The sequence below is a fragment of the Taudactylus pleione genome, unplaced genomic scaffold (assembly GCF_031769625.1).
Source record: "Taudactylus pleione unplaced genomic scaffold, aTauple2 ptg000129l, whole genome shotgun sequence".
Lineage (NCBI taxonomy): Eukaryota > Metazoa > Chordata > Amphibia > Anura > Myobatrachidae > Taudactylus > Taudactylus pleione.
Window position 1 is genome coordinate 10,884,907 of NW_028284531.1, and position 12,523 is coordinate 10,897,429.

The 12,523-nt window shown below is 43.5% G+C and overlaps 1 protein-coding gene across 2 annotated transcripts in view; it reads left to right on the plus strand.

Annotated features, from left to right (window-relative positions):
- SH3GL3 (SH3 domain containing GRB2 like 3, endophilin A3) overlaps positions 1-12,523 on the plus strand; it is a 133,226-nt gene that overhangs the window by 81,636 nt on the left and 39,067 nt on the right. For both annotated transcript variants that reach the window (XM_088472846.1, XM_088472847.1), the window contains exon 5: positions 5,598-5,731. In XM_088472846.1, coding sequence (XP_088328972.1) covers positions 5,598-5,731 — 134 coding nt within the window. The remainder of the gene's footprint in view (positions 1-5,597; positions 5,732-12,523) is intronic.

Genomic DNA, 12,523 nt, shown 5'->3' on the forward strand with positions numbered 1-12,523 from the left:
CTTAATTTGTCTAATAATTGCATGTAATTTTTGGGGGTGATATTCTGCAAAGTTCAGAAAAAATGGTTAAAGATGTTGGACAGGTATATGGGGTGTTGTACAGATGGGACGGGTTTTTTTTTATCATTGCAGGTAGGAGTTACAGGTGTTTAATAACCAATTTTTAAAAGTCGCTTTAAATGCCTCAAAAATCAGTTTACATGCATATTTATGCAGCCTTAATTTAACTGAAGCATTTATTTGATGAAAAAAAACTTATTTCGATAATTTTTTTCACTCATGTTAAAAATGAAAAACATCAGCCATTTGACACCTTTTAAGAGCCCCAAATATTTTCTTTTGAACAGTAATAGATCTCTGCGCTGTTATCCAATATTTAATCGCAGCTTTTTAGGGTACAAGCTGATTTACCCATTTTCCTCTATAAATAACGCGGATATTAACAGCCAAAATTACCACGCAAGTTTTTCATTGGATGGCATGGGAATTGGAAATACGCATAACCATGTTAATTGAAAAAATTGGGCGTGATGGACTTCGTAAATAAAGTCCCTAATCTGGTTGCACGAAAGGATTTAAATACCCCTCTTTTGGTTTGAGCATTATGTCTCTATAAAACCAGAGGTTTGTGTAGAAACGCGTTGTGCACTAATTACTGGATTGCAGCTTCTAAAGCAGATATTATATTTCACACAACTAATGTTTTACTCTGAAGTAGATATTCACTGGTAAAAGTGTTTGAATGTGATGTTAGCTGACTGATCTTCAATCCTCCTAAGTTTGCTATTCATCTTTCAGAAAAAAATGAAGCTTTTCAACGTACATCTATTTTTATTTGGATATTTACTTTACCAGGGGACATTGTGGTTCCTAAGTAGGGATGTGCAGGCTCGGATAGGTTCGAGTTTGCACGTGGAGTTCGGATTTTTCCCTCCAAAAAAACGGAACTCAGAAAGAGGCAAAACGCCATCTTACATGGACAAACATCATCATTCCTGGACTTTTGTCCAGGAATGATGATGTTCGTCCATGTAAGATGACATCCCTATTCCTAAGACAGCGATACTTTATAGCTTTAAGTATGATTTCCCTGCAGTAGTATGGGCAGGGCCGTTGAGAGTCTGGCCGGGCCCGGGTAATGGAGGGGACGTGGCCTAATCCCTAGAGGCGAGGCCACGCACCTTTGAAAAAAAGAGGAAAACTTATCGGCGCTGCGCGCGGCGAGGGGCGCGCTGTAAGACCCCCAGCCCGGCGCTAAGCAGGGGGGGAGGGCGCAATCAGTGTGATCGCTCCCCCCCACAGCCATAGGAGACTTCTTCAGCTGCTGCAGCATCCGCGAGCAGTCTCACACAGCAGTCTCACACAGCAGCACACAATGCTGTGAGGGAGGAGGGGGGGCGACGCCGGACCCGGGCCCCGCCAGGCCCCTCTAGCAAGCCCGTGCCCGGGTAACCTGTACCCCCCCCCCCCCCCCCCCCTCGGTGCCCATGAGTATGGGTCGATATTCGGCACCTAATTAGGAAACTATAAACACTATGTTCTCATATTGACACTCAATTATTTGATATATATATATATATATATATATATATATATATATATACACACTGTATACATTTATATTTACAGTGGCGGAAGTTCATCCCAGATGCCCGGAGGCAAGTTATAATTTGGTGCCCCCCGTCACAGCCGCTGACACTGTAATGTAATGTAACATTTTGCAAGCAGATACACCCGCAGTTGCACACAGAATATAGGCATGCCATGGAGGAATTGAGACAGAGAGTTGTGGGTGAGGAGGGCACTGGACGTGGAGGAGGAGGAGCAGCAACACCAATGAGTAAGGACAGGCTATAGATAGACGGAGGCAGCAGATGATGGTCTGATACTGTGCTCTCCACTAGTGTTTGGTGGCTTATCAGGTGCCGGGAAGAGATGCCGTGTATTGGGCAGCCGTGCTGGTACACTCCGGGCACATAGTTGCAGCCCTAAGTGGGGTGAATATATTGTGGGCGATGGAGGAGGTGCCCCTTCAGTGCTGGAGCCCGGCGGCAGGTGCCTCCATTGTCTCCCATAGTTCTGCCCCTGTGTGTATATATATATATATATATATATATATATATAATCACAGGGGCTCTGCACTCACCATAATAACTAACAATAATAATAATAAACAGTGGGGTTTTGGTTCATGAATTGATCAATGCATTTAAGCTTGCAGCCCCCGTCACGGGACCCCACTTTACTGCAAGTCCCTACTCTATTGCTCAGAATTATAACATGGACATAGCCATCGCATTAGTGTTAAACTCAGGGTATGCTGTCAAGGTTTAAAGCTCACAGCAACTTTGCTTTTAAATGTGAGACAGTTACCAAGCACACCTGTTGCAAAGCACCTAGGAAAACAGCTGACACAAGTTAGATAACTAGCACATGGTGAGTGCAGAGCCCATGTGATTTCTATTTAAACAATGTGGTCACATACCATGTTGCACCCCAAATCTACTGTAGGTGTAGGTGAGTACCAATAGCATTTTTCATAGAAAATAGTCACTGATTATATGTATAATTGTACTATTTTTAGTGCTGATTGTTTTACTGGTTATAATTAACTCATGGATTAGAGCTACCACTGTATATAATAATACAGTAACATATAGCCACTCCTGCTTAGAACTGTAAATTTGTGCAAAAACTGCTAACCTGAAAAGCACCACACAGAAATTAATTTCCCATAAGAATTAATTAAAATGAAATTCCCAAGGCCAGGGAAACTGTAAAAAAATGTAGTAATGCAGCCTGGGGTCATTCCACGGTTTCTCTAAACACATCCTCTTCATCTCCACTTCTCAAAGCTGCAGGATTCACTCCCACTTCTCTCATGCCATTAGCTGTCTGTCTTCATGTAAGCTCTCTCACATCAGCTGTCTTTACATCGAAAGTAAACTCCTGCTTCTGTAGTACAATAGTATGCTTGTCCAGACCAAGCTTAGTTTGCTTTTTTTAAGTGCAAAACAGGCATATGTCATAAAATAATAAGAACGTTAAATCAAAAAGGCCCTAATTGAACAGATTAATACTAGGGTATTAATGTACAACATCACAGCAGAATATACACACTGAACTAAAGCCTGGTAGACACTATATGATGCATTGTACCATATATCGTTCCGATGCTGATCGGAAGGATATATCGAACACATCGTATATTGTATATGCCTGATCCATCATTCCCGGCCATCGTTCATTGCACCGTCCCATCTGCTTTCCAGATGGGAAGATGCAATGAATGACGCCGTATAGTTACATGCAGCATGTAACTAAGCATCGCGCTGTCATACACCAGATCGTCCTGTGTGTATGGTAATTGTGATGTAGCGTTACACCGTTCGCTGCATCACTGGGTCGCACTGTCCTATGGTGTCTACCCAGCTTTAGTCAGTGGGAACAATATATGGAATTGGAGAAACAAGACAGTGTTGGATAAAGGTCACATGGTATTACATCATCCAATCACAGAATGGTGACAGTTACAACAATTTGTATGCAAATCTCAGGGCATTACTAGTAGAGTAATTCATAGAAATGAGCCAATCATCTTTGAGAGCTGCATACAATATCATTTGTTTAGAATCTAATTGTTTATATGTTGTACAAAAATAATATGACGTGGATTACAAGATAAATAAATATTGCACATATTTCATTAGATTTATTTTGATGCTACTTGTCTTAACGTTGATTTATGTAAAATATAATTGCCAATAATACCAGTAATATTTGACTTTTACATAAATATTATTCTGTGGCAATAGGGAGTTTGACTTGTTTTTTGTTGCAAGATTTATTAGTACAAAAACAGTGTTTTGTTCATCTAGCAGTCACCTGCATGTACAGTGCATCCGGAAAGTATACACAGCGTTTCACTTTTTTTCACATTTTGTTATGTTACAGCCTTATTTCAACATGGAATAAATTCATTTTTGACCTCAAAATTCTACACACAATACCCCATAATGACAACGTGTAAAAAGTTTTCTTGATATTTTTGCAAATTTAATTAAAAAACAAAACTAAGAAATCACATGTACATAAGTATTCACAGCCTTTGCTCAATACTTTGTTGATGCACCTTTGGCAGCAATTACAGCCTCAAGTCTTTTTGAATATGATGCCACAAGCTTGGCACACCTATCTTTGGGCAGTTTCATCCATTCCGCTTTGCAGCACCTCTCAAGCTCCATCAGGTTGGATGGGAAGCGTCGGTGCACAGTAATTTTCAGATCTCTCCAGAGATGTTCAATCGGATTCAAGTCTGGGCTCTGGCTGGGCCACTCAAGGACATTCACAGAGTTGTCCTGAAGCCACTCCTTTCATATCTTGGCTGGTTGCTTAGGGTCGTTGTCCTGCTGAAAGATGAACCGTCGCCCCAGTCTGAGGTCAAGAGCGTTCTGGAGCAGGTTTTCATGTAGGATGTCTCTGTACATTGCGGCATTCATCTTTCCCTCTATCCTGACTAGTCTCCCAGTTCCTGCCTCTGAAAAACATCCCCACAGCATGATGCTGCCACCACCATGCTTCACTGTAGGGATGGTATTGGCCTGGTGATGAGCGGTGCCTGGTTTCCTCCAAACATAAAGCCTGGCCTTCACGTTAAAGAGTTCAATCTTTGTCTCATCAGACCAGAGAATTTTGTTTCTCATGGTCTGAGAGTCCTTCAGGTGCATTTTGGCAAACTCCAGGCAGGCTGCCATGTGCTTTTTACTAAGGAGTGGCTTCCGTCTGGCCACTCTACCATACAGGCCTGATTGGTGGATTGCTGCAGAGATGGTTATCCTTCTGGAAGGTTCTCCTCTCTCCACAGAGGAATGCTGTAGCTCTGACAGAGTGACCATCAGGTTCTTGGTCACCTCCCTGACTAGGGCCCTTCTCCCCCGATCGCTCAGTTTAGACGGCCGGTCAACTCTAGGAAGAGTCCTAGTGGTTCCGAACTTCTTCCATTTACAGATGATGGAGACCACTGTGCTCATTGGGACCTTCAAAGCAGCAGATATTTTTCTGTACCCTTCCCCATATTTGTACCTTGAGACAATCCTGTATCGGAGGTCTACAGACAATTCCTTGGACTTCATGCTTGGTTTGTGCTCTGACATGCACGGTCAAGTGTGGGACCTTATATAGACAGGTTTATGCCTTTCAAAATCATGTCCAAACAACTGAATTTACCACAGGTAGACTCCAATTAAGCTGTAGAAACATCTCAAGGATGCTCAGTGGAAACAGGATGCACCTGAGCTTAATTTTGACCTTCATGGCAAAGGCTGTGAATGCTTATGTACATGTGATTTCTTAGGTTTTTTTTTTTTTAAATTAAATTTGCAAAAATCTCAAAAAACGTTTTGCATAGTGTTATTATGTGGTATTGTGTGTAGAATTTTGAGGACAAAAATTAATTTATTCCATTATGGAATAAGGCTGTAACAAAAAAAAATGTGGAAAAGTGAAGCGCTGTGAATACTTTTCGCATGCACTGTATGTCTCTCATTGTCAGCAATCTACAGTATGCAGCTTTCCAATAAACTCTCACTTTACACTAGGTAGTGCTTTGCTGGATGTTGGAGAAAGCATGAAGCAAATGGCAGACGTGAAGGATTCTCTTGATATTAATGTCAAGCAGAACTTTATCGATCCTCTGCAGTCCCTACAGGACAAAGACTTGAAAGAAATTGTGGTAAGTATATTTTATTATAATTTACCGTCTGCTACTACATAGAAACAGTGAGTTTTTATCATTGTATAAAATGTAGCATGAAGTATTTTATTCCTCGAATCATATGTGAGGCATCACAGTGGATGGCATTGCTTCCTCACAACACTGAGGTCATGGGTTAATTTCCAACCAGGACACTATCTGTGTGGAGTTTGGATGTTGGTATTGATCTCCTGCCGGTGCTCCAGTTTCCTCTCACACTACAAACATGTACTTGTAGGTTAATCGACTTCTGACAAAATGAACCCTCGTGTGTGTTGATGTGCAGGTAAATAGAGACCGTAAGCTCGGCTGGCACATACACTAATGTGAATTATTTCATATTTTCTGTATAGTGCTAAATACTATGCTTATTACATCTGATCATGTCCTTGTTATTATGGTATGCCTACTGAAATGACCATTTCCCGTAAGCATACATGTGGTGTTTGTGCAGGAAAACCCAGTTATCACCTCACTCATGGCACAAACCGGGACATTTCCAGATGACTTAAAACTATTTATTTAAACCGAGAATCCCATGTACAGCAGCACAGATTAAAAGTGTTATAGTTGTGCACAGATCAGCATTGTAGAAGATGACATAAGCAAATAAAATACAACATGTAAAAAGAGTCACAGAATGCAGCTTGGGAATATGCAATCACTTACAGAGCCGTAGAACTACCAGCAGACTGTATCAACAGACTGCAGAAACATTGATACAGGCAGGGCCGGCGTTTCCATAAGCAGCTTTAGGCAGCTGCCTAAGGGTCCCGGGACCTGAGGGGCGGCCCGCTGAGGCTGCCTTGGAAAGGGGCCATTGTCTTGCCTCTCCCGAAAGCCACTCCGGCTGAGAGACCAGTTGAAACCTGCGGGCCTCCATCTACACCTGTCTGCCGGAGAAGGCAAAAAAAAAAAACACACACCAAGAGCAGAGACAAACTGCTGCAGCTGTGGCCGGCACCGGCGCTGGTGACGTCAGCGTGTCACCGGCCGCCCTACTCTGCCGCTCCTCCTCCAATCTACCCGAGGGCAGCGGCTTCAAGTGCTATTGAATGTTCCCTATGCTCTCGCAGGCAGAAGTTTGTCTAGGATCAGGGGCAAGCGCAGGATTTCTATAGGGGGGTTTATATACACACGCACACAGTGTATGTATGTATATAAATATATATATATATATATATATATATATATATATGAAAAGAATAATCAAAGCGCAAGTCTTATTTTTTCTCATAAACAGTCCCAATGTAAATTGATTTCTGTGGATCTGTGTGCACTGCCTTATTAGACCGGCGTCTTTCCCTCATTCAAAATTCCCCGTATCCAAAGTACAGGTAAATGGATGCTGCAAAATAAACAGAGGGAGCGCCTAATAGTGCATTATCTCCAAAACATTTATTTATATCCAGTACAAACAACCACAAGTCTTGAATCACGTACTGGACAATGCGGTCAGACCACCGCAAGTAAAAACAGCTTGAACAAATGAAACGAGTCTTCACTCGCGATTCGCGAGTCAACCGGGTGGGGGCGGAGCCAAATTATGCAATTCTAAAGGAATTGCGTCATATTGGCTCCGCTTCCTCCCGATTGACCTGCAAATCACGGCAAAATCGCTGCAAAATGCCACTAGGGGGCGGGGCTTAAGAGCATGATGCCTGCTCTTGAGTCTATCAGGGGGGGTTTCTGGGTACTCAGAACCCCCCCCCCCCCCCGCGTGTGCTACTGCCTAGAAGCCTTGCACCGGCTCTGGATACAGGGGATGTATACAGGACAGAAAGAAATGCTGTGAATACAGGGTCTGATTCAAAGCCGGACGCTCTGAATCAGGGCCCTCCTCCCTCAACTTGGAGCGGCCTCATGGACGCTCGCATAGCTGTGGGTTACCACCCAACCCACAGCTATAGTGAGCGTCCATGATGATGGTCGCGATGGTCTTGACCATCGGGCTTGCGACGAGACCCTGATGTAGGGTCTCGGTGACCGCAAGCCCTGGAGTGATTTTGGCTCTATCAGAGCCAAAATCACTCCCACTGACATCACTACTGATGTCAGTGGGGCCGGCTTCAGACGGTAGGCGTTCCCATGGGAACGCCTCCGTCTGGCAGCCACGCCCCCGGCATGCCCACCAAAGGGGGCGTGCTGTCAATCAACATCGACAGCACGCCCCCTTTGGTGCCGTCGTTATTCGGGTCTCGCACATGCGCACGACGGAGCTCCCTCCGTCGTGCGCATGCGCAATTCGGCACCATCGACCCGCTTGCGAGCATCCTGCGCTCGCGAGCGGGTCTGAATGACCCCCACAGAACGCTCCCACTTGATATCAGTAGATATCATTATTTCACTTTAAAGGTTTAGACTGATGTTTTTCAAATCAGTCCTTGATTATCGTATTTGTAACTAATGTGATTACCTCAGGATGGATCTGATCTGATCCAGGATTTGCAATTGGACAATTTCTATGGTATCATCTGGAAGTACCAGGAACTGTGATCCCTGTAATCATGCAGTGGTCATCAAAAGTGCTATGGGCCTGATTCACTACGGAACGCAACTGGGAATGTATTAGCGATTACGCACACAGTTCAACTGAGATAGTATGCTAATTCTGGCAATCGCAATGCCGCAGCTGCACTACATAAGGATGCTCACTTTACCTTACCTTAAGACTGCGAAAACATAGGTACAATCGCGTACCATCACAGCCTCACGCACAAGCTCTGACCTTACTCAGAAATTGCCAACTTCCACGCACGCTATGAGACCTCAGGCTGCATAGGGCATCGCAGTGGCTAATTTATGCACGCCCCTGTAACAGCGTTCAAACACCCTGGCACGCCTGCGTTCAGCCAACCACCACCACCACCACCGTCACCACCCACAATCGGCTCTTCCTGTCAATCACTCTGCGATGGGTCTGCGCAGTCACTGAGATCACAGTCCTGATCGCAATGGCTAGTTTACGCACTGCGATACATTCGCATGCGCAGTATGCAACAATCGGCTGATTGCGTGCTATTAGCAACTGCGTTCCTTGCTGAATCAGGCCCTATAAGTGCCACCTTGTGGCATGAGCCCATGGTTTTTGGCAGTAGGCAATGTAAGGCAGAGTTTGTCTATTGCAGTTTCAACCTGTTAAAACCTATTGTCCTATTAATATGGCATACATTTGTGCACAACTTAAAGTGTCTTATTTTGTGCTCTGTATAGACCCAATGTCCTATAAATTGGACACTTAATAATTTTGTAACTGGGGCCTGATTTGTAAAAATATTGGCATATTCTTGTTTAGAATGTTTGTCTGAGTATGTAAATCAATAAATACTTGAAAATAGAAATATTCGTATTATGGATTTTAATAGGTTAATCCAGTGGTTCCCTAACTGTGCACCGCAGCACCCTGGGGTGCCTTGGAACACTTGCAGGGGTGCCTCAATGCTGATGCACTAGGGTGCCGTGAAGTTTGGGAACCACTGAGTTAAACTATTGTGGTTTTAAAAAGGCATTAGGAATTAATTCTAAACCAGGCTAGTTTACCAATTATTCCTGTTGTCATTTTAAAACTATCGGTCACAAATGATCAGCATCGCCGACAGACTGCACCATAGTAAATCTACAACATAGTCTCTTCTGGTTTGGCATATATGTACTGTACCATAGTACTGTATTCCTATTAATGTAGAATTTCACAGCATTGGGTTTCATGGCCCTTTCTGTTATACCCCTTTTACACCGGAGCTAAAACCCGGGTTTTTGAAGGGTTAACCCGGGCAGCTCCCTGGTGTAAAAGGGGAGAGGGTTGGATCGCCGGGTCGAGTGACCCGGCAATCCAACCCATGTAACTAGGAGAGTTTAACACGGGTGTAGCCCGTGAAACCCTGCTGTGAGAACAGCGCACTCCGGGTCACGATGACCTGGAGTGCGCTGCTAGCCGGCCGATTGGTCCGGCTTCAGTGGCGCTTGGAGATGACGTCATCTCCAAGCGACCACTTTCACTCCGCAAAAGCCGGGTCTATGCAGACCCGACTGCGGTGCGAGCGGTGCTGACTCGGGAATATCCCGAGTCGGCATCGGCAAAATTCCGGGTCTGATCCGGATAGGAACTTTGTTCCAACTCCGGGTCAGACCTGGAATTTAGGTGGAAAAGGGGTATTAGTGTCTGCACTGCTATATTTGCTGCCAGCGAGGTTGTGATGCTAGCATGACCTTGCCTAGATCCTGTGTGACACATTCCTTTAGCATCTGTTACTATGGTGGCAATGTGAGATAGGGCCTGATTCTCACTTGTGCGATTTTTAGCCAGGGTTGCATAAAATTGGATTTAAAAAAAAAAACGATTTATTTGATTTAACTAGGATTTTTTTTTTTTTTTTAAATAAACGTTTAAACATTTTAAAAAACATTTTTTAAATAAATCCTATTTAAATCCCCCCAAAAAATCTGATTTAAATCAAATAAGTCAGTTTTTGATTTTGTTAAAAAAATCCAATTTTATGCAACCCTGGTTTTAGCTAATGCACATGCATGAAAACCAGCAGCAGCTCCTTACCTGTCTGGCCGGGGGGTCTGCATTGCTGTGATTGACAGCTGATGTCACCTGGAGGCAGGGCTTAAGTACAGGCTGCCGTATGGCCTAAATCAGGGGGCATGACTTAAGACCGTACCTACTGCTAGGCTAGCAGATAGGCTGACTTTAAGGGTCTGCATTAGCTGCAGCCCCTATTAGCCAGATAGGGCTGCCGTTATAGAAGGGGTGTGGCTTCCCACAGGAAGCCCTCTCTCTGCTATTGCAGTCTGGACTGGCAGTTCCAGGGGGAGAAAACACCTCCCCTTGGGACTGTCTGTAGTGAGGAGTCTGATCAGCAGGGTAGTGAGGAGTATGATCCACAGGTTAGTGAGAAGTCACTACCACTGCTGCTAGCCTAGGCAGTGCCTACGGGTGACGGATTTTACTGGGGATACTGCAGTCCCGCAGCCCATAGGTAAAATCCGCCACTGGTGAAATCCCATAAAACTTAGCATTGTGCATGCGTCCCCATGGTGTGTTTCCACTATTTTCTCATTGTACCTTACATTCCATTGTTTCCGAGATTCTTCTTAGCGGTAATACCTTCATGTTGACTTTATTTACACTGAGATTTCTCTGCATTATGTTTTACTTGCCCCCTATTTATATAGCAGACATCAGTCTATTGGTTTCCCAGTTCCCATCCTCTCTCTCCCCTTTATCCCTATTTCTCTCCTCTTCTTTAATTTTTCTAAACTGTACAGTATATTTGCATATGTGTGTTGCTGTAACTTTACTATTTTACCTTAATAAAATGTTGTTGTTTTTTTTTAAATGAATATAATAGTAATTACAAATCCATAAATCTATTCAAAATTTGAATACCATCATACTTTAAAATACACAAAATATAAGTGATCCAGTTTTATAATTGAGGAACAAAGTCAGCTTGATATTAGACTACGAGAAGTAAGATAATGAAGATTAGAAATACATTTGTACTAGTAAGGTGTCAGCACATATATATTGCTACATGTTACACATACCACTTATACAGGAGAAATACTGTGCTGGTTGCTATAGTAAAATTGTATTAAAACAGTTTACTGATACATAAATTACCTGAATAATGTATAAAAGGCATATAATTGAAATAAATATGTAAAAGAGAAAAAGATATACAATGTACAGTATCTATTAACTGTATCCAAAATGCTTGTGTCTAGTATGTGTCAATTAAAATAAGTCACACTTTATAAAACACTAGCTGAAGTACCCGGTGTTGCCCGGGTTTAAATCTTCAAATTATTAAGTTAGGCATCCCAGACCAATTGCCACCCCTCTGTAAAGTTTTCATCCAAATCCATCAAGTTGAAGGCCCAGAACAGGCTTCCCGGGTCAAAGTTCTGGCCAGCGCACACCAACAGGAGGTCCGACCGGGACCACAATTCCCTAGTATGTCTTTTGGGATCCAATGTTACCACTTTGTGAAGTTTTGGTCCAAATCAATCTAGTGGAAGGCTCAGAACAGGCTTCCCTGGTCAAAGCTTTGCCAAGTGTACACCAACGGGAGTTCCTACCGGGACCCTAACCCCCCTATAACCTGGCTAGGATCCAACTGGACCACCTCGCGTTGGTTTCATCCCAATCGGTGCAGGGATGTCCGAATGCATAACCGGACATACAGAGAAACAGACCAATTAATTTTATATATAAGATAAGTCTCCAAGGAGTAAAACAATTCACATCTCCTAAATCTTCTCCCATGTTTTAAATCTTCAAATAGATGTTTGAATAAAAGATAAATACCAGAAAAACTCATATGTGTATTAAAACTGGAAACCAGCAATGTCCAATATTGAATTGATAGTCACTATATTTCAAACTTCTGAATTTTATCCCAAATGGTATATTATTGTAGGATTCTCAGCCACTAGTACCCAGGAGGAATGTCTGATCGACTGCCAGAGTGGGTGACTTCAATTAGTGAACTCACCAATAATCTCCAGTTGGAAATAAGTGTAATGGTGGGTACACACCTGACAGATATATCTGCAGATGATGGTCGTTCATACACACGGAACGGTCATCATCTGCTTGTGCCCCCGGGTCCCGGGGGGCGGGACCCGGCAGCCGGTGGGCAGGTCAGGGTGGTGTCCTGGCCCCCTCCCCACGGCTACCGCTGGGTGTGTACGGGTGGTCTGCAGACATATCTGTCCATCGGCTATGCAGCACAGCCAATGCGATATGTCTGTGAACGA